Source organism: Macrosteles quadrilineatus, unplaced genomic scaffold, assembly GCF_028750875.1.
Source record: "Macrosteles quadrilineatus isolate MER2022 unplaced genomic scaffold, UCM_ALF_1.0 Scaffold_9__3_contigs__length_116548681, whole genome shotgun sequence".
NCBI classification, from domain to species: Eukaryota; Metazoa; Arthropoda; class Insecta; order Hemiptera; family Cicadellidae; genus Macrosteles; species Macrosteles quadrilineatus.
The window spans coordinates 66,108,174-66,129,929 of record NW_026542602.1 but is presented as its reverse complement, the minus strand read 5'-3'; the positions used below and the strand labels follow the sequence as shown (position 1 = coordinate 66,129,929).

The window sequence follows — 21,756 nt, the reverse complement described above, 5'->3', positions numbered from 1 at the left end:
AACAAAACTACTGGTTAAACTGTAAAAGATTTAACTTGATGGACCAATGAAGCTAGGCAAATCATTTTATACAAAAGACTTACCAGCACATTTTATTGCATGAAAACAAATTTTACAAAACATCCAATCTTTAAAAACCAATATAATAGGGAAGTATTTCCAAACCTTTTCCCTGGCGTACTCACAATTCAAAAATATTTTGCATACTATTTAGGCACTTGGTTTGGTAATAATACTATGGATGGAATGAGCGTATGATTTATTTTGCCAAACAAACCAACCTTTCCCTGTCTCGAGAATAAACATTTTCTGAGAAGTCTGAGTTTCCTCAATTGGATACTAAGTAAAGCGATAAGCAAGAGTTTTTATTTCGCTCACATGAGTGCCTTTTTAAGTGAGTCACTTGGTTTTATTGCGCTAAACTAACAAAATAATCTTGCTCTCGTTCAAGCGTCTGGTTAACTATACTTAAGATACCATTGGGCCGTGAACCAATGTGCTGACGCTTCAGCCCAAACATTACCGATGTAAGATTCGTACTTTAAACGTCATCTACCACCACAGTGGCCTCCGTCTACCACAGGTTTGGAAGCACTGTTATAGGTCTAGGTTTCAAGTTCATGTCAGCCTTTAAATATGTAGTATTTTCTTTATTTTGATAACAGTGTTGGACATTTTTATATAGGTCCCATTTTGTTTATTATCTGGTAACACTATTTACAGCTAACCTTGGAGGATTCATTGTTGGTAGCAGTCGAGGATGGACTTCAACGTCACAGTACCCCTTGGTACATGAGCAAGAATATGGCTTTTCCATAACTACTTATGAGTTTGCGTGGATTGGGTCAGCAGTTGCCATAGGAAACTTCTTTGCCGCACCTTGTTTAGGTTACATTATGAGCAAGTTTGGACGTAAAAGGATGATGATGGCGATGTGTTTTCCTGCAGCTTTAGGTTACACCTTGGTAGCAGTAGCCCACAGCGTAAGTGTAGAAATAAATACCAAACTAAATGAACATCCATTACAGACCATTTATTCTAGAAGCTGAATAACATATCATCTTTCGAACCCCACTGATAAATTACCCTCAATTGTTTTGTAGTGTAGACATGAAACTATGTTTTCAGAAAAATACAATGCATAAAATAGGAACAGGTAACGCTAGACTCATATGCATCGAAAATTGAATTACTATTATCTAGAAAAATGCTGGATCATAACAAATGTTTAGTTTAGTTTAATAAGTAAACCATCTCCACAGCTGAAAATTACTATAGTTCGGCCACTTCGAAAACGACCTGCGCGCTAATGCTAAACCAATGCTGGAGGAGGTCGCTTTCTAAGCGGCCGAACTATAGTTGATAAATTCAATTTACCCTGTCTTATTCAAGTTGTTTCCCAAAATATTAATTTTATTTTTATAATTCCACAGAATCAGCATGTTTTGTTTGGACTCTAATGGTCAATCCTTTTTCAAGGAAGGGTTTGAACAATTTTACTTTAAAATAAATAAAAAGCTTGGTTACATGGGATTTGTTTTACTCTCAAATAGTTACTTCATTGTAGATGCTAGACTGCTGATTGCCAAACAATAAGGTTCAAAATACCTGCTATTGCAATCCATTTAAGTTGCAGCCGCAAGTAGTTTCAACTCCTATGTGGAGCCATCATCAGCAGCAACCTTTGGATAGATCTAGCGTGTAAAAGAATAATTGTACGGATTAACTAAATACTTCATCGGCCAAAAACTAAATACTTCATTTGCTCCTTTACAAAACATTTCAAGGAACATCTTCCAAAAGCGTCAGCAGCCCACCAAACTTCATCTTTTGCCAAACATTTAATTTCCGAAGGCCATATTAACATTAATAGTAACATGAATATTTTTCATTTTTCTAAAGACAGATTTAAATTAAACACCTTGGAGGAGTTTGAGATATGTAAGAAAGTAAAATCCAACCACCTAAATGTGTTAAATGATCAACTCTCGTTTTTGTCTAATTTTACTTATGACACTGCCATCAGGATACTGGAGAGGGGAAATATGACGCAACCTGAGGGGATAATATAACAGATATACACCATTGCACTGACCACCCGCAGTCTGGACTCAAACTCCGACTGGCTAGCGTCGTCTGTTGTTGTCATAACTGATCTGTTACCATGAATGTTTTTCGTGTCCGTGTGTGTATCGTGTTTTAATGTTTACTTATTTTTACGTGTTAAACATGATGCTCTTCATGTAAAGAGAGTAAACGTCCGGTGTACCACCTGATGATGGCTCCACATAGGAGTCAAAACTAGTTAAGACAACAATTTAATGCATTGCTTAATAGCAGGTATTTGAACCTTTTTTGAGCGGAGCAAACGAAGCTCTTATACGTCGACTCTTTGCATTTCGTAATACGCAAACTCCTCCTAGACGGTTGAAGCAATCGTTTTTAAATTTTGCATGGTGATAAAGACCATATTGGTGAGTGCCAACATCTATATGGTGTCAACCAAATCTCTTAGGAATCCGCCCCACGGGCCCTCAAAGTTTCAATGTAATCAAGAATCAAGAATTTATTACAACAAATTACAAAAAGAACATTTTGTATAGTTGAGGTCAATATGAGAGTAACTTAGGCTAAGAAGTCTCAGTAATCTGCAAGGATAAAATATCCAGTGGTTAGCATATCAATTAGGGCCTATAACATTCAATAACTTAGGCTACTTTAAATAATTTAAACAACAAAGTAAGTTACACATATTTAAGGCCTATCAGTCAGAAACTAAAAACTAATATCAATGTCAGACATGAAAAATTCACTTAAACTATAAAAAGGGCGATTTAATAACCAGCAAAAAAGTTTACTTTTAACTTAAGATATCAACACAGTGTGCCTCAGCTGGCAAACGATTAAACATCTTTAACCCTATATAAGAAAAAGATTCTTGTGACTTTGTTAGCCTGACTAAAGGTAACTCTAAATTATTCCTATGTCTAGTAAAATAACTATGTGAATGTGATCTCGAGGCTACAGCATTAATATTAACTTTTACATAAACATGACACACATAAATAAATAAATTAAAAACAGTGAGTATTTTTTCCTGAATAAACAAGGGTTTGCAATGGGCTCTGTACTTAGAAAAAGTAATGATGATGAAGTAAGAAAAAGTAATCCTTATGGAAGCAGTATTTGACACATAAACAAAGGCATAAGATCAGCTGGTGACTTTTGAATGAAGTAGATCAAGAAATAGCTGGTAGCATCATTCCACGGATATTAGAACAGAAACGTTATGGATCATAAATAATATAATCAAATGAATCTACAATACAAATACAATCTACTAATAGCCTTAACATCTTTGTTTGGACGTTTATTGACAGTTTTGAATAATAAAACAAACATGTTTGCTTTGAGTCCATCCAACTAAATTAACCGTTGAAGTTGGGTTTGAAGACTTGTCCTAGGCTTACTTGGGGAAAACTTATGTAATATTTTGGTAACCCCTATATTAGCGATGAATTGGTTTGTGAATTAGTATATGATTTAAAAATTGGGTTTTCTTTCCCGGGTTTTTTTGGCTCTTCTACCCGACCGATTTTCATGCTTGATGTCTCAAATTGAATGCAAGCACCGATTTCACATCAAGCATCGTCAAATACGTATATACATATATATAAATCTACAGTCCAGACTATTCACCAATAGAGAATTAACACTGTTTAAGGAGAAACTACAAACACAAAAATGGGATGAGATTCTAATGGAAGAGGACGTCAACCTTGCCTACAACTCTTTCCACAGTACACTTCAGCTTATACTGAATGAAACCTGCCCACTGAAACTACTCAAAAGAAAACAAAATAAAAAAAGACAGGTCTGGGATGACGAGTGCAACCTACTGAAAAATGTGTACATCAGTGCACTAGAAATAGAACAACTTACTGGCCTGACAGAGCACAAAGCGCAAACAGCGGAAAGAAAGAGAGAATATAACCTGAGACTGAAACAACTGAGACGAGAACAAACTGTAGCATACATTAATGAAGCAGAAAATAAATCAAAAGCAATGTGGCAGACAATAAATAATGAAAGAAAGGCAACCACTGATACAAACCATCAGCTCAGCCTTCAGCTAAATGGAAAAACGACCTTGGACCCACATGAAATAGCAAACTCCTTAAACCTATATTTTGCAACAATAGCAGAAAACACACTCCAAACAAACAATAGCAACACCAACCCCACATACCCTGACCTAGCCCCAGCCACAAATGAGCAGTTAGAATTCCATTTAACAACTTTTGAAGAAGTAAAAAAGACCATAGACCCCTTAAAACCTAAAACCTCTTCTGGTGTCGATGAATTATCTTCAAAACTGGTTAAAAGATGTAAAGAAGAACTGACAATACCATTCACAATTATAATAAATAAAACCTACAGCAAGGAATTTTTCCAACTGCTCTAAAGACCGCCAAAATATACCCAAAATATAAAAAAGGGCCACGAAGTGTACCTAGCAGCTATAGGCCAATATCCCTGATCCCAACATTTTCAAAAATAATCGAAAAAATTGTACTTGCTAGACTCCTAAGCCATCTCAAACGGCATAGCCTACTCTCGAATAAACAGCATGGATTCCTCAGGGGTAGATCAACAACAACAGCCCTGATACAGTTGACAGAACATGTCATAGACCAATTGGAGGAAGGATGCTCAGTGACTAGCCTGTTTCTTGACTTTAGCAAAGCCTTTGATTGTCTCAATCACGACCAGCTACTACAAAAGCTAAGAGCCCTAGGAGTAGGAGGCAAAGAAGCAGAATGGTTTAAATGCTATCTCAAGGGAAGAAAGCAACTGGTTGAAATAAATCACACCCAAAATAACATAAACTACAAAATCCAATCTCCAACTACTGGTGTAAAAAGAGGGGTTCCACAAGGGTCTGTACTGGGGCCAGTGCTCTTCCTCCTCCTCACGAATGACATGCCAAACTGCATGGATGATGCCTGCTCCACTATAATGTACGCAGACGATACCGTGCTTACCGTCTCTGATAAAGCTACTGAAATGCTTGAAACAAATATGATTGCATGCCTCAACCAAGCTAAACACTACTGTATAAACAATGATCTAGTCTTAAATGAAAACAAAACAGTAAAAATTATTTTTAACACAAAAAATAAAAGTACAAACTTAGCACCTCTCCCCGGCCTGGAAGCAAGCAACATAACCAAATATCTAGGTATCACAATTGACTCAAAATTGTCATGGAAGCAACACATCGACCAACTTGGCAAGAAACTCTCATCAGGTACCCGCGTAATTCGAAGACTTAAACAAATATGTGGCCTGGAGATAGCTAAAGTTGCCTACTTTGCTCTTTTTGAAACCCACTTAAGATATGGAATAGTGACATGGGGAGGAACATCAGCATCCAATATGGAAAAGATTCTTACTCTACAAAAAAGAGCAATCAGATGCCTAGCAGGACTACACTACCAAGAAAGCAGCCTGGAATCTTTTAAACAACTAAAAATCCTCACAGCAACCTCACTCTACATTCGAGAAACCATTCTGCATGCAGTCACCTCACAACAGTTAAGACATCATGAACTCCATACATACAACACAAGACATGCCACAAATTTCACCCTCCCACTACACCGCCTAACGCTTTTCGAGAAGAAACCTTCATACAAAGGAGCGCTCTTCTTCAAAAACCTACAACCGACCATCTAAGAAACCAGCCACCCCAACGTTTCAAGAACCAGCTAACGGAATGGCTCCAAGAAAGACCCTACTACTCAGAATCAGAATTCCTGAACACCTGAAACAGCGCCACCGCCGACGAGAGCTATCTCTGGACATCAAAATGTTAACTTTGTGTTATCACATTACATAACTATGTAAAAAAAAAATCTTGAGCATTGTATAACTTTGACAATCTAAAATCTTTTGTCTTGACGCCTGTACTATTCTCCCACGAATATGTAAATAAAGAATATTGTCTATTGTCTATTGTCTAGTCCCACTCGGCTTGTACGTAAACGAAATTCGCTCCCCATGTATTTCTTATGAGAGTTAAATTTGGTTTTTCTTTTCTGGGTCCGTTTGACTCTTCTACCCGATCGATTTTCATGATTGAGGTCTCAAATTGGAGGTATGCACGCACATATTTCCCATCAAGCATCTGCATATATTTATCTACAGTCCAGTCCCACTCGGCTTATACGTAAACGAAATATACTCCCCATGTATTTCTTATGGGAGCTAAATTTGGTTTTCTTTTCCGGGTTCCTTTGGCTCTTCTACGCGACCTATTTTCATGATTGAGGTCTCTATATATTTATCTACAGACCCACTTGGCTTATACGTTAACGTTATTTGCTCCCCATGTATTTATTATGGGAGTTAAATTTGGTTTTTCTTTTTCTAATTTGTTTGGCTTTTCTACCCAACCGATTTTTATGATTGAGGTCCCAAATTGAAGGTATGTACGAAGAAGATTTCATATCAAGTATTGACATATATTTATCCACTGTATGAGTCGATCAAAAAGCAAAAATTTGAATTATTTTCAAATTCTTACTTCAATTTGAGATGTATTTCACTAGTTATAACTATACAATCCTATATATTTTGGTTATATTTTACCTTCAGTGAAATACCTGCTTTCATTTAAGCTATTAGTTATTCAAATTACAGAAGTTTCAAGGAAACGCCAGGTGAACAATAAACATGTAAATTATATTTTAAAAGGGGATTCTATGATTAAAAATCAATTACAGTAGCTTCAGTATTGTTTATGTTTTTTACATGCTTTAGACTCAAAATAATCAGTAAGTTATAGGCTTTAATTTGAGCTATTGATAGTTTGAATCAGTTAAGTTCCCAGATACTTTACTCAATCAAATATCATAAATTTAATTATTTCTCGGATATGATATTTATTTCAACGCTGCGGAGCAGCATAGGTCCTCAAGTTAGTATATGAATATTGTGGAGTTTTTAAGAACAGAAACATGTGTTTTAATGTGAACAAAGTTTAGGTGTTTACATGGTAATACATACAGCTTTGTATAGTAATAGTGTCTTAGTTTATATTTTGTATGATTGGCTTACTTGAGAATAACTGAATTTTTAGTATTAGCTTTTATCAAAAAGTGATGCAAATCATACACGTTTACAAAATTTACATATCATCCATATCATCCGTAGCAAATAGTTCGATCTTGTCAAGATCAACAAGGACGACTAGGAAGCACAACAATTTTAGCCAAAACTCGACGGCATAATCTTCGTCTTCGATCACCTTCCGATTTGATTATACTAATTATTAACGTGTCAATTATCAACACATGGGTTATGGTTTAAACGCTTGAACCAATGCAAATGTGAATGTTAATATAACTTTTGTAAGGATAATATATTGTGTGGTTACATTTATATACTCACCATCACATAAAGCCCTCCTATGCAGTTAGTAGCAAAATTTCTAGAATCCAAAACTGTAAAGGGTTGATTTCTAGGTTATAACTAGCTAGAACTGTACAATAAGGTACTGAGTTCTGTTTTAGAATAAGTTGATATAACTAACCCAGAGGGTTTAAAATTAAAATGTAAATGCAGGTCTCCGAAAATGCCTGAAATTACATCTCTGTGTTTTCAACTCCCCTTTATTACGAAACAACGTGTAGCTAATCTAATTTCACCAATATTTATCTTTACACAAATGTTCTCTTCACTTAAAATTGTAGGTAAAAATAATTTTGAAGCTCGATGGTGAAGGTAAATAACAATTATAGAACCCTGATGACTCCGCTCAATTTTATGGATGCCTCTGTGAACGCCACCTAGTTAATTAAAGAGTTATTTTTTGCAAAACTGTAGTTTTAAAGGAAATGTTTATGATTAATATTGTGTAATTTGTCTTTTAGGTGAAAACTATGTATATTGGAAGGATTATGACAGGAATGTGTGTCGGAGGATATTTTATTATTGTTCCTCTCTACACGGCTGAAATAGCGGAGACTCAAATTAGAGGCACTCTGGGTACCTTCCTCCAGGTTATGAACGCTTCAGGCATACTGTTCACTTATATTGTTGGAAGCTTGGTAAGTGAATGAATGAATGAATTATATCTCTATTCCAACAAAATATTTACAGAAATTGTACACAAATATGTAAAAGAAAAAATTAAGTTAACCTTTGGTATTACATCCATGTTTAACAAAGCGTACATATTTTTAGGGAATAAGCCGACATGGGCAGAAAGCCTGTGCGTCAACTGTAGTTGCTTCCAAACATAACATTATTTGATTAAATACAAAAAATAAATAACAGAAATGAGTTGAAAATATTATCTAAATGGAGTTACAAGAACAAATGGTGAGATAAATAACTACCTATGTGAAAAAATATTAGGTGGCATGATTCAGTTAAAATAAAAAATAATAGTTGCCTACTGTATTAGCAACAGGAATTCTACAGCTGTCAAAGTGTGTCTGGATAGGTGGGGGGGCGGGCGGGGGAGAACAAGTTGTCAGAGTACAATGGTCAGGTGTCATGTCGAGTCAGGAGTGTCTGTGTTTGTAATCAGCTGTGATGATATGCTCAGCCTCGTCCCTGCCTAGACCAAGTAATAAGTTTACAGTAAAATATCAATTAATACCGGTGTTGCCACGAATGCGAGAGATGATCAGCGTTGTCGTGAGTGACGATCAGCATTGTTGTAGTGATTGCGAGAGATGGTCAGGAGTGTTGCCGCAACTGCAAGAGATGGTCAGTGGTGTTGTAGCGATGGCAAGAGACGGTCAGGGGTGTTGCCGCAACTGCGAGAGATGGTCAGTGGTGTTGTAGCGATGACAAGAGACGATCAGGAGTGTTGCCGCAACTGCGAGAGATGGTCAGTGGTGTTGTAGCGATGACAAGAGACGATCAGGGGTGTTGCCGCAACTGCGAGAGATGGTCAGTGGTGTTGTAGCGATGACAAGAGACGATCAGGGGTGGTGCCGCAACTGCGAGAGATAGTCAGTGGTGTTGTAGCGATGGCAAGAGACGATCAGGGGTGGTGCCGCAACTGCGAGAGATAGTCAGTGGTGTTGTAGCGATGGCAAGAGACGAACAGGGGTGTTGCCGCAACTGCGAGAGATAGTCAGTGGTGTTGTAGCGATGGCAAGAGACGAACAGGGGTGTTGCCGCAACTGCGAGAGATGGTCAGTGGTGTTGTAGCGATGGCAAGAGACGGTCAGGAGTGTTGCCGCAACTGCGAGTGACGATCTGGGGTGTCGCCGAGACCGTAAGATATGCTCACGGGTGTTGCTACTTTTGCAGACGACAATGAAAACAAATAAAAAAACTTATAAAGATGTGTTTCATTGTTAGCAACGAAAGTTAAAATATAGTACAGTAGACTCCCTCTTATCCTGATACCTTTTAACTGGACATCGGTTTAAACGAACTACACTCGGCAAAAATGACATCTCTTTAACCGGAAAATGTTTATCAGCACATTAGTTTAATCGACAGGAAGTGGGTGGTACTGAAACGACTGTTCTCATGGGAAAGATTTGAGACCAGTGATCACGTGTCTAAATACAATGTTCTCCTAAATTTAAGTTGAATATCACAAAAACAGTCCCTTTTAACGAGTTTTTAGGGACGTCGGATCAACCAGGAAAACCGTTATCCGGACTGGTCTCGGTCCCGAGGAGTCCGGAAAAGAGGAAGTTTACTGTATTTAATTTTGAGTGTCAATGACCGACTATCCAAAAATTCCGTTTTGAAACATCTCCTAATCCCCAATTGTTTTGGACAATCGACTCTCTAATGTTATTTGATTTAGTATTGTGTACTTTGTTTTGTTTCAACCATCTTACAATCTATTATACCTCTAGTTAATTTATTATACTGTTGTTAACTCTACTGTTATCCTGATAATTAGACCAATTCATAAATTACAAGGAAAAAATGTGGTTCGGATTCCACTATAAACTGTAGGTCCCTTAGTTGCTATTAGCTGTATGGGCTATTAATTAACAGCTGTGTCTAAGGAACATGTCGGCCTTAGTCACTAACAAGACTACAAGATCGCGCCACTCACCCTACACTCATCCTTCACTCATATTTGGACTAAAATACGCACCCCATCTAAAATAATTGATAATTGATAATTGATACTTGTATAAAGTGACACAAATTTCATCAAACTAATTTAATATTGTAATATCATAAAACTATCTTCATCAGAACTCAAGACAAACTGAATCAAAACATAAATAAAAAACAATAATAATAAAAATTAAGAACATATGTTAATAACTAACATATGAACATTACCAACATCTTCCTTTTTCTAAAATGTTTTAAGTTCTTAAAAAGTGTCTGTTTCTAATGTAATTCTTTCCTTCCACACGCACAATGTACTTTCTCCTCCCTTCCTTTCGAACAACTTTGCCCTCAAGCCATGTCGCTTTCTTCAGTTGGGGTTGTTTCTTTAACCACACGCTTTGGCCAATCGATAATGGTGGCAGCTCTGTGGTTCCATGGTCATACTGACTTTGGTATTGACTCTTTTTCCGTTCCCATAGATTTTGGGCATTTTGTGGAACTTGTGGCTTCAATAAGCTCTTGTTTATTGGCAGTTTGCTTTGTGTTCTTCGGTTCATGAGGAGTTGAGCGGGGCTAAAGCCAATTCCTTGCACAGGGGTGTTCCTGATGTGAGGTGTTTATGTCGGGTAGGGCACCTATCGTAAACTTACCTCCGATTTGCTCGGACAGCTTGAGATGTCCAGGGTCTCGCTACCAGTCCTCGTCGCTCGCTCACCGCTTCTCGATCTTCGTAGATGTTACTGTTGCGCCGATCTGCTAGTACACAAGTACACACTGTGTACCTCGGCACGTCGACGCACCGTACACGAGTTGCTATTAAGGAATACACTAACTATAGTTACTCCTATAACTTGGTGTCAGCACAGCGACGCGCTGACAAGGCCAAGTCGAAGTTAACTACTAGGGGCCGACAGATAAATAAGCGAAGATTAGGAAATAAAAATAAATAACCAGCTCCTAGGCTTAACGAAAGGTCTCACTTCTCAAAATAAAACTAAAAATAATCTTCTCGGAATTAAAAGAAAACGACGCTAACTCGCAATAAGTAAATAATGAAATAAAATAAAACGTAGAAGGCGCATATGCCAATTCTTCTTGGCTTTAAGGAAAATAAATAAAAACTCTTGATTAAAACAAAACAAAACCGCTTTGGATTACTAAAAGCAGGCGTAGGTGACTGCGACGCTACACTCGGAGCGTCGGTCGTTAAACTACGATAAACGGCCTAGAATAGCCTAATAAATAACGTAATTTCCCTCACTAAAGTGGATACGAGTAGGGGTATAACGTATACGCTACCGGTAGTTATAAACAGTGTACTTACGTATCACGATACTTCCTGATTCGCCTCTATGTTTCGCACGCCTTCGTCCGGATACTTTATGTTCGCTCGCACAGCCTAAGGAGGGTTGGTGTGCGCGAACCTAACGCTCGCCGCTGACTGCCTACTCGAAAGGTGTTTGGCGAACAAGCGCTCGCCATCGACTGCCCCAAGAACTGGCCACTGTCCATTGGTCTCGGCTTCTCCCCACCTCGTCTACGGCAGCGCCCCAAGGTTGCGGCGGTCAAGTCACGAACTAGGAACCTTGACAAGTAGACAACTGGACATGTTTATTTCCGATTATTGTTGTCGAGCGCGCTCTAACACTTCGTGGTCTTTAAATAATTAAAACGAACCCCCCCCCCAATAAAATTTGACCATTACACTGAGTTCTAATAACGCTTGTTGGAAGTCCACTCCATCTTGACGTGATTTCTTCAAAAGATTCTTGAATATTTTTACTGCCGACTCTGCTTTACTGTTTGCTTGGTGATGGTACGGAGGGGTCAAAACTATCTTGAAATTCCAATTTTTAGCGAAATCGTGAAAACTTTGAGCCATGAGTGGCGTTCCACTATCTGAAACTACCACCTCTGGTATTCCATACCTTGCAAACAGTTCTTTGCAAAATGTTATCAGGATTTCACTTGTGCATTATGTTACCTTTTTCACTAAAAAAATGATGAAAAATAATCTCAAACAATTAAATTCTGAACTGAATCTTCCTGGGCAAAATCAATAGCGACTTTTTGCCAGGGTCTCTCTGGAGTTTTCTCAAGTATCAAAGGTTCTCTTCGTTGATCTGGTGCATACATCTTGCATATCTTGCAGGAACTTATATCATTTTTTATGTCTCTACTCAAACAGGGCCAGAAAAACACATCTCGTGCACGTCTGATACATGCATCTGATCCCTGATGAGAGGAATGTATTATTTGAGTTAATTCTTTTCGTAATGAAACTGGAATCACAATTCGTTCTCCTTTCAGAATGACCCCATCCTCTACACTTAGTTCATCACGAAATGGCCAGTATTGTCTGAGATCCTCGGATAGTTGCTTTCTACTTATAAGCCATCCATTGTATATCGTATCAATTAGTCTTTTCATAGTTGGATCTAATTTGTTGATATTCTTGATCTGGTCTAGTCTTTTGTCCGTCACGTTTAAGTACATTCTTGAACTGGAGTTTTCAAAACACTTCAGACTGTCTGTTGAAAAGATTTGAATACTCTTATCTTCATGCGATTTAATCCCTGTAATGGGTGTTCGAGACAAAAAGTCTGGAATGAACATTGTTCTTCCTGGTCTATATATTATATTGAAATTAAATCTTTGCAGTCCGAGAAGCATTCTCTGCAACCGCTTTGGGGCCGAAATCAATGGTTTTTTGAAGATGGCCTCTAATGGCTTATGATCAGTTTCGACCGTTATGTCATGTTTTCCAAACAGGTACTGTTCAAATCGTTCAAGAGCATATACTACTGCCAAGCATTCTTTTTCAATTTGAGCATATGACGAGATTCTGCCTTACTGAGAGTCCTGGAAATGTATGCCACTGGCTTGCCATCCTGCATCAAGGAAGTTCCCAATCCAAACTGGCTAGCATCACACTGCACAGTTGCTGGCTTTTCTATATCAAAGTATTTTAAGGTTGGAGATGATGTTACCAAATGGACTAACTTTTGAAATGTTTCATCATGAGTTTTTTCCCATATCCACAGATTACCTTCCTTCAAAAGTGATCGTAATGGTGCTGATATATCTGAGAGATTAGGAACAAATTTTCCTAAATAGTTCACGAATCCTAGAAATCTTTGCAGTTCTTCTTTGTTTTGTGGTGCCTTCATATTTCTTATGGTTGAAATCTTTTCAGGGCCAGACTTCAATCCGTCTGCGCTGACAAAATGACTCATATATTTAATTTCCTTAATTCCAATCATACATTTTGATAAGTTAAACTTAACATTTTTCTCGTGAGCCCTTTGAAATAGTGATTTTAAATTATTGTTATGGTCAATGCGAGCTTCTTCTTCAGTATCTCCACTGCCAAATACAACAACATTATCTGCTATCGCAATGACCTCTTCCAGGTCTTCAAACTGTTCATTCACACGCCGCTGGAAATCTTCTGGAGCTGATCAAAGGTAGTCTTAACCATCGGTATCTTCCATACTGTGTCCAAAATGTCGTTAATTTACTAGAATCTTCTGTCAATTTTACATGCCAAAATCCGTCTTTGAGATCTAGTTTGCTGAATATTTTGGCTTTACTCAACTGGGGAGCAATCTCTTCGATAGTCAGTGCTTGGTAGTTCGGGCGTTTTATTGCTTTATTGAGTTGATGAGGATCAATGCATATTCGTAATTTGTTTGGTTTCTTCACAACTACCATAGCACTAACCCAATCGGTAGGCTCTGTTACTTTTTTTATCACTTGCAGATCTTCCAAACGTTTTATTTATCTTGTATTTCTTTCTTTAGAGCCACAGGATATCGCCGTGGAGGAACGACAATCGGACGTACTGATGTATCCAGCTTAAATTCACACTGTCCTTCAAAACACCCTAAACCATTTCCAATATCTGGAAAAGAAGATAGCATTTTCTCTGAGACTTTACAACTTTGGATTTGATAGACCATTTCATCAAATTAAATCAAACCAAGGTTGATACAATCTTGAGCACCGAGTAGTGGATTGTGAGGTGTCTCGATGACCTCAAACATCAATTTGTGTTTCTTATTTTTCCACTTAACATTCAACTGGACTTTTCCAAGGGAAAACTGGATTCACCCCCATAGAAAGTAAGTCTTGTACTGCTCTCCTTCAATCTTGGGATTCCCACTAACTTCTTTAGCGTCTCGTAGCCAATGACGTTGCATGATGATCCACTGTCTAGCTGGCATTTGATAAAAGGTTCACTGTCTTTCATGCAGAGTGGGGATCAATGAATAAGCGTTTCTTCAGTATTTCTTCTTTGACATGGTATATGTCATCATCCGAGTTTGAACGATCTTCATATGTGGATGTGTCATCCTTGGGCCTACTAGCCGCATCGATCAACATGATAAACTTTGCGTATATTTTGCTTGCACACATTTGCATTCTTTTGTTTACACTTACTACAGACTTTTCCATATGCAGCACAGTTCTTGGCGCCCCAAATATGATTCTTTCCACAAAATTTGCAAATCTGCATGTTAGTGTCTTTTTCAACTCTAAAACTACTGTCTTTATTCTCTTCTAAATCTTCTTCTGTATTCCTAGAATTAATTTTCAATGCTAAGCTCTCCGAGTGCTCATCAGCAATACACAACTGTGTGGCTTTGTTTAAGCTCAAATCTGATTTAGCCAATAACCGTTTCCGTAACGAACATTAGCGATCCCAGCAACCAAACGATCGCATATCAGCTGCTTCTCAATCTCCTTTTTTTGAAAGATTAGCCAAGGCTTCAAATTCACATTTACCAACAAGTTCATGATGTTTGTTACCTAATGTAATCCTTGCATGATTCTTGAGCATCTTGTTTGGCACTATTGAAATTGTATCGTTCGTAAGTAACATTCATTGCTTTTTGAAAATATTCATCAAGTCTTGAGATAATTTCATCCACATCAGATGGTTCATTGCATAACTTGTTTATTAAATTATTAATCTTACAGCCTTACCTCCTATTTACTGAAAGGAATAGCGCAAGCCGAATCTTCTTATTCGACAAGTTGGTTGACTTTGAGCTGAAATCTTCTGCCAAAGTAACTTAATTCTTCCAATGGCATTTGAATAACTTCCAGTTTTCTGTTGCATCACGTTTTTCAGTAAAATCAAATAGTTCAGGAGGTTGTATATTATTCATATTCTCAAAATTGCATACCTGACACCATGTTAGTAACTCTACTTGTATAAAGTAACACAAATTTCATCAAACTAATTTTTTAATATTGTAATATCATTTAACTATCTTCATCAGAACTCAAGACAAACTGAATCAAAACATAAATAAAAAACAATAACAATAAAAATTAAGAACATATGTTAATAACTAACATATGAACATTACCAACTAATACTTAATAATACTTTACTTAATTTAATACCTCTATTTAAACAAAAAATGTTTTTATTAACAAGGGGTAAATGCCTGGTATCAACACAGTTCTTGTTAATAAAAACCAACTGATTTTCCAATGACCTGTTCTATTTTGTTCTAATTTGTTCTATTTTTACTTTTCATTAAACAGTACCAACAATGATTTAGAGACACAACTCTTGTTTACTTGTAGTATAGTATTATTAATATTAGATCTACTCTCTCTGACCCGTATTACAATAGTTTCTGTTTTTTTTCTTTCCCAGGTACCTGTAGTATCCCTGACAGAAATTTGTTTAGCAATAGTAGTAGTTTACTTTTTTTTACTCATATGCATCCCAGAGTCTCCTATTTACTACCTGCTACAAAACAATGAAGAAGATGCTAGAAAGTCCTTACAGTGGTTGCGAGGAAGCCATTACAACATTGATGTAGAACTTGCTGTGAAGAAACAAAATATTGACGAAGTAAGTAGACATTATCAATTTTGCTATAATAAAAGTAATCATCTATCTATATATTAATTACGTAAGCCGATTCTTTGCGTCAAAATTGTGGGCGACTGGGAAGTCGTAGAATGACGGGAGAGGGCTCAAATTAAAGGTAGGTGACGGCGGGAAGAATATAGAAATCTCCTAAATTTTAACACAAAATTGCATATAACGTAAAATATTCTCCATAAGAATAGCATTAGAAGCCATTTACTGTTGACTTTTGTTTACTTCAATACAGCTGATCGTGATTTATCATTATGCCAGTAAGCAATATTACATTTGGATTACTTATTTGCCAGTCAATTCTGCAATGTACTGTATACTATATAAAACCAGGGATAACGTTACCTATGATAATTAAGACTTTTTAGTTACGTCTTAGAATGTTGAAATCAAATATTTTACTGTGCTATTTGCAAACTTTTTAAGTAAATAGTTAAACGTATGATAAGTAGTAGAATCATAAGAGATGGCTCAAATCAAAGAAATTGAACTTAGAATGGCTGAAAAAATGACGTTTTCTACTAATTTAAAGGTTATTGTTGTGTTGAAGGAATGTTTAACGTGAAATAACCACATTGACTAAATAATACACGATTCAAGATTAAATGGAAAGCTTCTGCTTTGTTTTGATTTCAAAATATATTTTAAAGATTTATTCTAAACTTTTTTGTATATTTACTAACATTTATAATTTGAGATTTATTGTAGTGTTTAATCAATATTTTGTATGAAGTGGAATAACCTTAACGGCCACTCTTAGAAATCAACCTGGTAATAAAGACAAAATAGGTTCGTACAGGCAATATATTTGTTCATTAAATAAGTACTGTGACAAGTTCCAATGGGCGAAAAAACAATATTGTTTGGAGAAGATTTTAACCAGGTACTGTCTTCTGCTCCAAGCAAAAAACCTTCAAATAATATAGCCTAGCATGTATGGTAGTAAAGGGAGCATCCATACTGTTTGTATATTATTTACTTACATATTAACTTGCAAGTCTTTGTTTAAAATAATTTGTTTAACAGATGTTGTCAATAATAATTAAGCAATGATATTGGATTGTAAACAGTTATGGAATAAAGAGAAACAACTTGAATGTTAAAAAAATACTTTTTACTTTTTATAAAATTAAACATGGCGCAGTCGGTAAAGATTTGATTAAGAAGAATATCAGAAGAATATACACGAAAATGGAATTTAACAAACCGGATATCCTAAGCCTTGAAGGCAACTTGGAGGAAAATTTTTAGGACATTTAAAGAAGAAGTGGAGATATATTTTATAGCCACTGAAACCGAAAAGAAACCTAACTCTATACAAGCAGCAAGGCTTAAAACCCTACTAGGAAATAAGCATTGAAAATTTATAAAGATTTCAAACAAGATGAACCAGAAACAGTAAAAACGATATTAGAGACACTAGAGAAGTATTGCAAGCCAAGAAGGAATGAAATCATGGATATTTATAAGTTTTTCAAAAGAAAGCAGAAACAAGATGAACCATTTAATAAATTCTATTCTGACCTAAAAATTTTAGTCAAACCATGTAAACTTGAAGAACAGGAGGAAAAAATGTTGAGAGCTCAGATAATACTGGGATTAAGTTCAAAAAATGTCCAAGAAAAACTTTTTAGAGAAGATCTAAAATTGGAAAAGGTAATAGAAACCTGCAAAACGATGGAGTTAACTTAAATAATAGAAAACAACGGACAGTCATTTTAAAAAGTAAGAGAAAATTTGTATCAAGATGGGAAAAGGTCATCCATGGAGTTCCCCAGGGTTCAATACTGGGACCTTTATTATTCCTGATATTTATCAATGACATTGATTCTCACATATCTGGTGATATTTTCTTATATGCTGATGACACCAACGTTATAGTTCAAAATTCAAATATTCAACAATTGGAAATCTCCATTAAAAAAACTATAGAAGAACTGCAAGATTGGTTCACAAAAAATTGTTTACTAATGAATAATTCAAAAACACATATAATGCATTTTAAAGTAAAAAATTGTAAAAATTCTGACTTTTTATCTGATAAAATATTAAACTTACAACTGACCATAATATACAATGACCATATACAATGACCATATACAATTCTTAACAAAAAAGCTCAACTCTTTTCGTTTTGCATTAAGTGTAGTTAATGATACAACATCTACTGATATTGGTAAACTAGTATATTACGCCTACATGGAATCTAGACTCAATGGTATTGTTCTTTGGGGATCCAATTCCAAAACGAAAAAACTTCTCAATGCACAGAAATTAGTGGTGAGGACAATGGCAAAAGTTTCCAAAAGAAAAAGTTGTAGATCATTATTTAAAGAATTTGGAATTTTAACAGTAACAGGTTTATATATTTTAGAAATTGTCAAGTAACTCTACAATAATCAGGACAGCTTTGATAAGTTTAAAATTAACCATAACTATTTCACACGTCACTCACACTTATTTCAATATCCACACCATAGACTTTCTCTGTATGAAAATAGTCCAAATTACATGGCAATCAAAATTTTTAACAAACTATCAAAAATCATAAGCAAAAATTCATCAAAAAATGTCTTCGAAACCTTACATAAATTATTATTGGAAAAGTCTTACTATAGCATTGAAGAATTTTTTCTTGATAGTTTTGAAGGATAGGTTGTACCACGGTGTTAAGTCTATATCCTGTTCTGATACAGACCAGACTGGTATTTAGTCTTGTAATTTGAGCTTAGTTTTAGGAATTTACAGATAATTTTTTTCTTTTTGTTCAGTATTACTATTATATTTTTAAAGTTTTAATAATTGTAATTAGTTTTATCAAAAATATAACAGTTTAGTATTAGTTTTAGCGAATTTCCCATATAGGGAATAAGCTATTACCGTAGGTCTCATGGTAAGACCTAGACGATTTCTTTTTCGTTTTGAGGTCCCCAGAGGCCAAAAACACCATCCGTTCAAATTCATATATCTAATATATAAAATTCTCGTGTCACAGTGTTTGTCTGCAAACTCCTCCGGAACGACTTCACCGATCGTTATGAAATTTGGTGTGTAAATTCTGTAGGTATGCGAATCGGACGTAAACTATTTCCCGTTTCGAAATTCTTAAAAGGGCTCCGCCCCAGTGGCTCTGGAGTTTCCCATGTTAACCTTATGAGAAATGGAATTAATGAATCTTAACAGCTGTTTCAATTAAACAAGTTGGTTCTGTTCTATGATGTTCAATAGCATTAAAGTTACAAGGATTACCAACAGGGTGCAGCACTATTATTTCTTTTACATTTATGACAACAGCTAATTTGCAACCAAAAGGTGAGTGAGCGTAGCGAACGAACTTCAACCTGGAGGCGAGTTAGCGTAGCGAACGAGCTAACCTGAAGGCAAGTGAGCGCAGCGAACGAGCTCCAACCTAAAGGTGAGTGAGCGTAGCGAACGAGCTCCAACCCAAAGGTGAGTGAGCGTAGCGAACGAACTTCAACCAGGACGTGATTGAGCGATGCGAACGAGATCATCTTGAAAATTAAACGTAACGGTACTTTCTTTCCATCGGTCTGTCTTAGGGGAAACCTATAACTTAGGCGATACGAAGTTCGCCGGGTCAGCTAGTATATATATATATATATATATATATATATATATTTTTATATATATATATATATATATTTATATATGTGTCCGTTAGCGCGATAACTCGAGCAAAATTGATCTGATTTTGATGAAATTTGGTACAAACGTGTAAACCTACATTTATTTGAACGAGTTCGCGAACCAGCATAATCGGACCATGGGATCAGGGGTTTATGGGGGGTTTTATGGGGTAAAAATGGGTTTTTCTCATTTTTGACCCTAAAAACTTAAAATTTCTAAATTTCTCTCTAGACCATTTTGAAGAGCTAAAAAAAACTAATAATTAAGTATATTGAAGTGTTTTTGAATGTTCATTGACTACGGAGAAAATTTAAAAAAATTGTAAATTTAAAATTCCCATGTTATTCTTATGGAGAATAAATAAACTGTTCTAGTTTGCTTGTTTATGGATATATTTTAATCAAATTTGGCAATTTGGTTTATTTCATACTAAGCTATCAATATTTCAATTGAAAAAAACACATCTCAACATCTTCCCCGTGGCAGCAAACCTAACTACTCACTAAAATTAATGTTATTTAAATAGGAAATAAATCTGAAAATTTATAGGGAATATTTTAGTAGAAATCAAGCCGGGTAAATGGAAATTCGCTTAGTATGCAGGTTTGCTGCGACGGGGGTATTATAAATATTGACAAAACTCCTATCTATGTACATTGTACTCCAAATGATGTTATGAGTTAATAAAGAATTTGAATTTGAATTTAAACCATAATTTTTACACAATAGAGAGTTGTACCATTTTGTTTAGAATTTAATGGATCATAACACACTGAATTCTAATTAAAATAATTTTAAAAATAGTTGTTTAGCCTCTGGATTACTGTATTATACTTTAAATTACAATACCTGCATAAGTAATATGAGGTATTTTTAGTTATATGTGACTCTATTCTGATGCTGCAATGTATTCATACGAATAAAGTTTATTTTGACTTTGACTTTGACTTTGACTTTGAGGTAAAGACTTTACCTCAGCCCAGTCACGATCGATTGTCAATGTCCCTTCGTGTTTTTTGTAATGTGTGTCCATTCCGTGTTATCGTGTTTTGTATATATATTATTTATTGAATTGTGGATATTTATAGGGATGCACTGTGGATGCGATGCTCCCTGGTGTGGATTAACGTCCGCACTAGTGAGTACTACGACTATCCGCAGTACTATCCTGATAATTAGACCAATTCGTAAATTACAAGGAAAAATGTGGTTCGGATTCCACTATAAACTGTAGGTCCCTTAGTTGCCATTAGCTGTATGGGCTATTAATTAACAGCTCTATACTTGTTATAATTTGCTATAATTTAGTTAGTGCAAAATTTAGCTATAATTTGTTGTACCTGACACATTATTAGTTCTTAGACCTGATTGATAAACAATATGGAAATTTTTGATAGTGATCAATATAGGGCACAAGTTTTTTTGAATACACAAGAATTTAAAAACTCATGTTTTGAAGGACAGTATGAGTCAGGTGTAACAATTTTGCATCTTAACATTAGGTCAATAAGAAAAAATTGGGATCAGTTTTTGGTTTATTTTTATGAATGTTTTACTTTTGTGGACATAATTATATTTACTGAAGTTAATGTAAAAGAAACTCTGTCTGAAATTTTGAATTTTTTTAATATTAAGGGATATAACATAGTGCACAATTTAAGACAAGAAAAAAAAGGTGGAGGTATTGTAATTTTTATTAAAGAAAACATTTTAGTACAGGGGTTGGATGTAAACAGTAGTAGTTTTGAAAGCAAAGTCATTAAGGTCACAAAAAATAACTATGTGATAAATATTGTAGCCACATACAGACAGCCATCAGGTGATGAATATAGATTTATAGCTGAAATGGAAAAAATAATAACAGATATTAAAGGCGATCTATTGGTGATTGGAGATATGAACTTGGACTTAAAGGATTATTATAAAAAAAGTGTTGAGGATTATAAATCAATTATGGCAGGACATGGGCTGATTTCTTATATTAATGATTTTACCAGAGAGGAAGTAAGAGCAAATAAATTGACTCAGACATGTATAGACCATGCGTTCCTTAGAGCTAAGAGAGCAAAGGTCAGCTCAGATATCGTACAGGT

The 21,756-nt window shown here is 35.7% G+C and overlaps 1 protein-coding gene across 1 annotated transcript in view; it reads left to right on the top strand.

The window, feature by feature from the left end:
* The window catches only part of LOC129003523 (facilitated trehalose transporter Tret1-like), a 34,943-nt gene that overhangs the window by 436 nt on the left and 12,751 nt on the right, over positions 1-21,756 (top strand). Inside the window, exons 2-7 of the mRNA XM_054431819.1 lie at positions 724-983; positions 7,938-8,114; positions 8,798-8,967; positions 9,232-9,298; positions 10,644-10,718; positions 15,785-15,985. Of these exons, the coding sequence (XP_054287794.1) occupies positions 724-983; positions 7,938-8,114; positions 8,798-8,967; positions 9,232-9,298; positions 10,644-10,718; positions 15,785-15,985 (950 nt within the window). The remainder of the gene's footprint in view (positions 1-723; positions 984-7,937; positions 8,115-8,797; positions 8,968-9,231; positions 9,299-10,643; positions 10,719-15,784; positions 15,986-21,756) is intronic.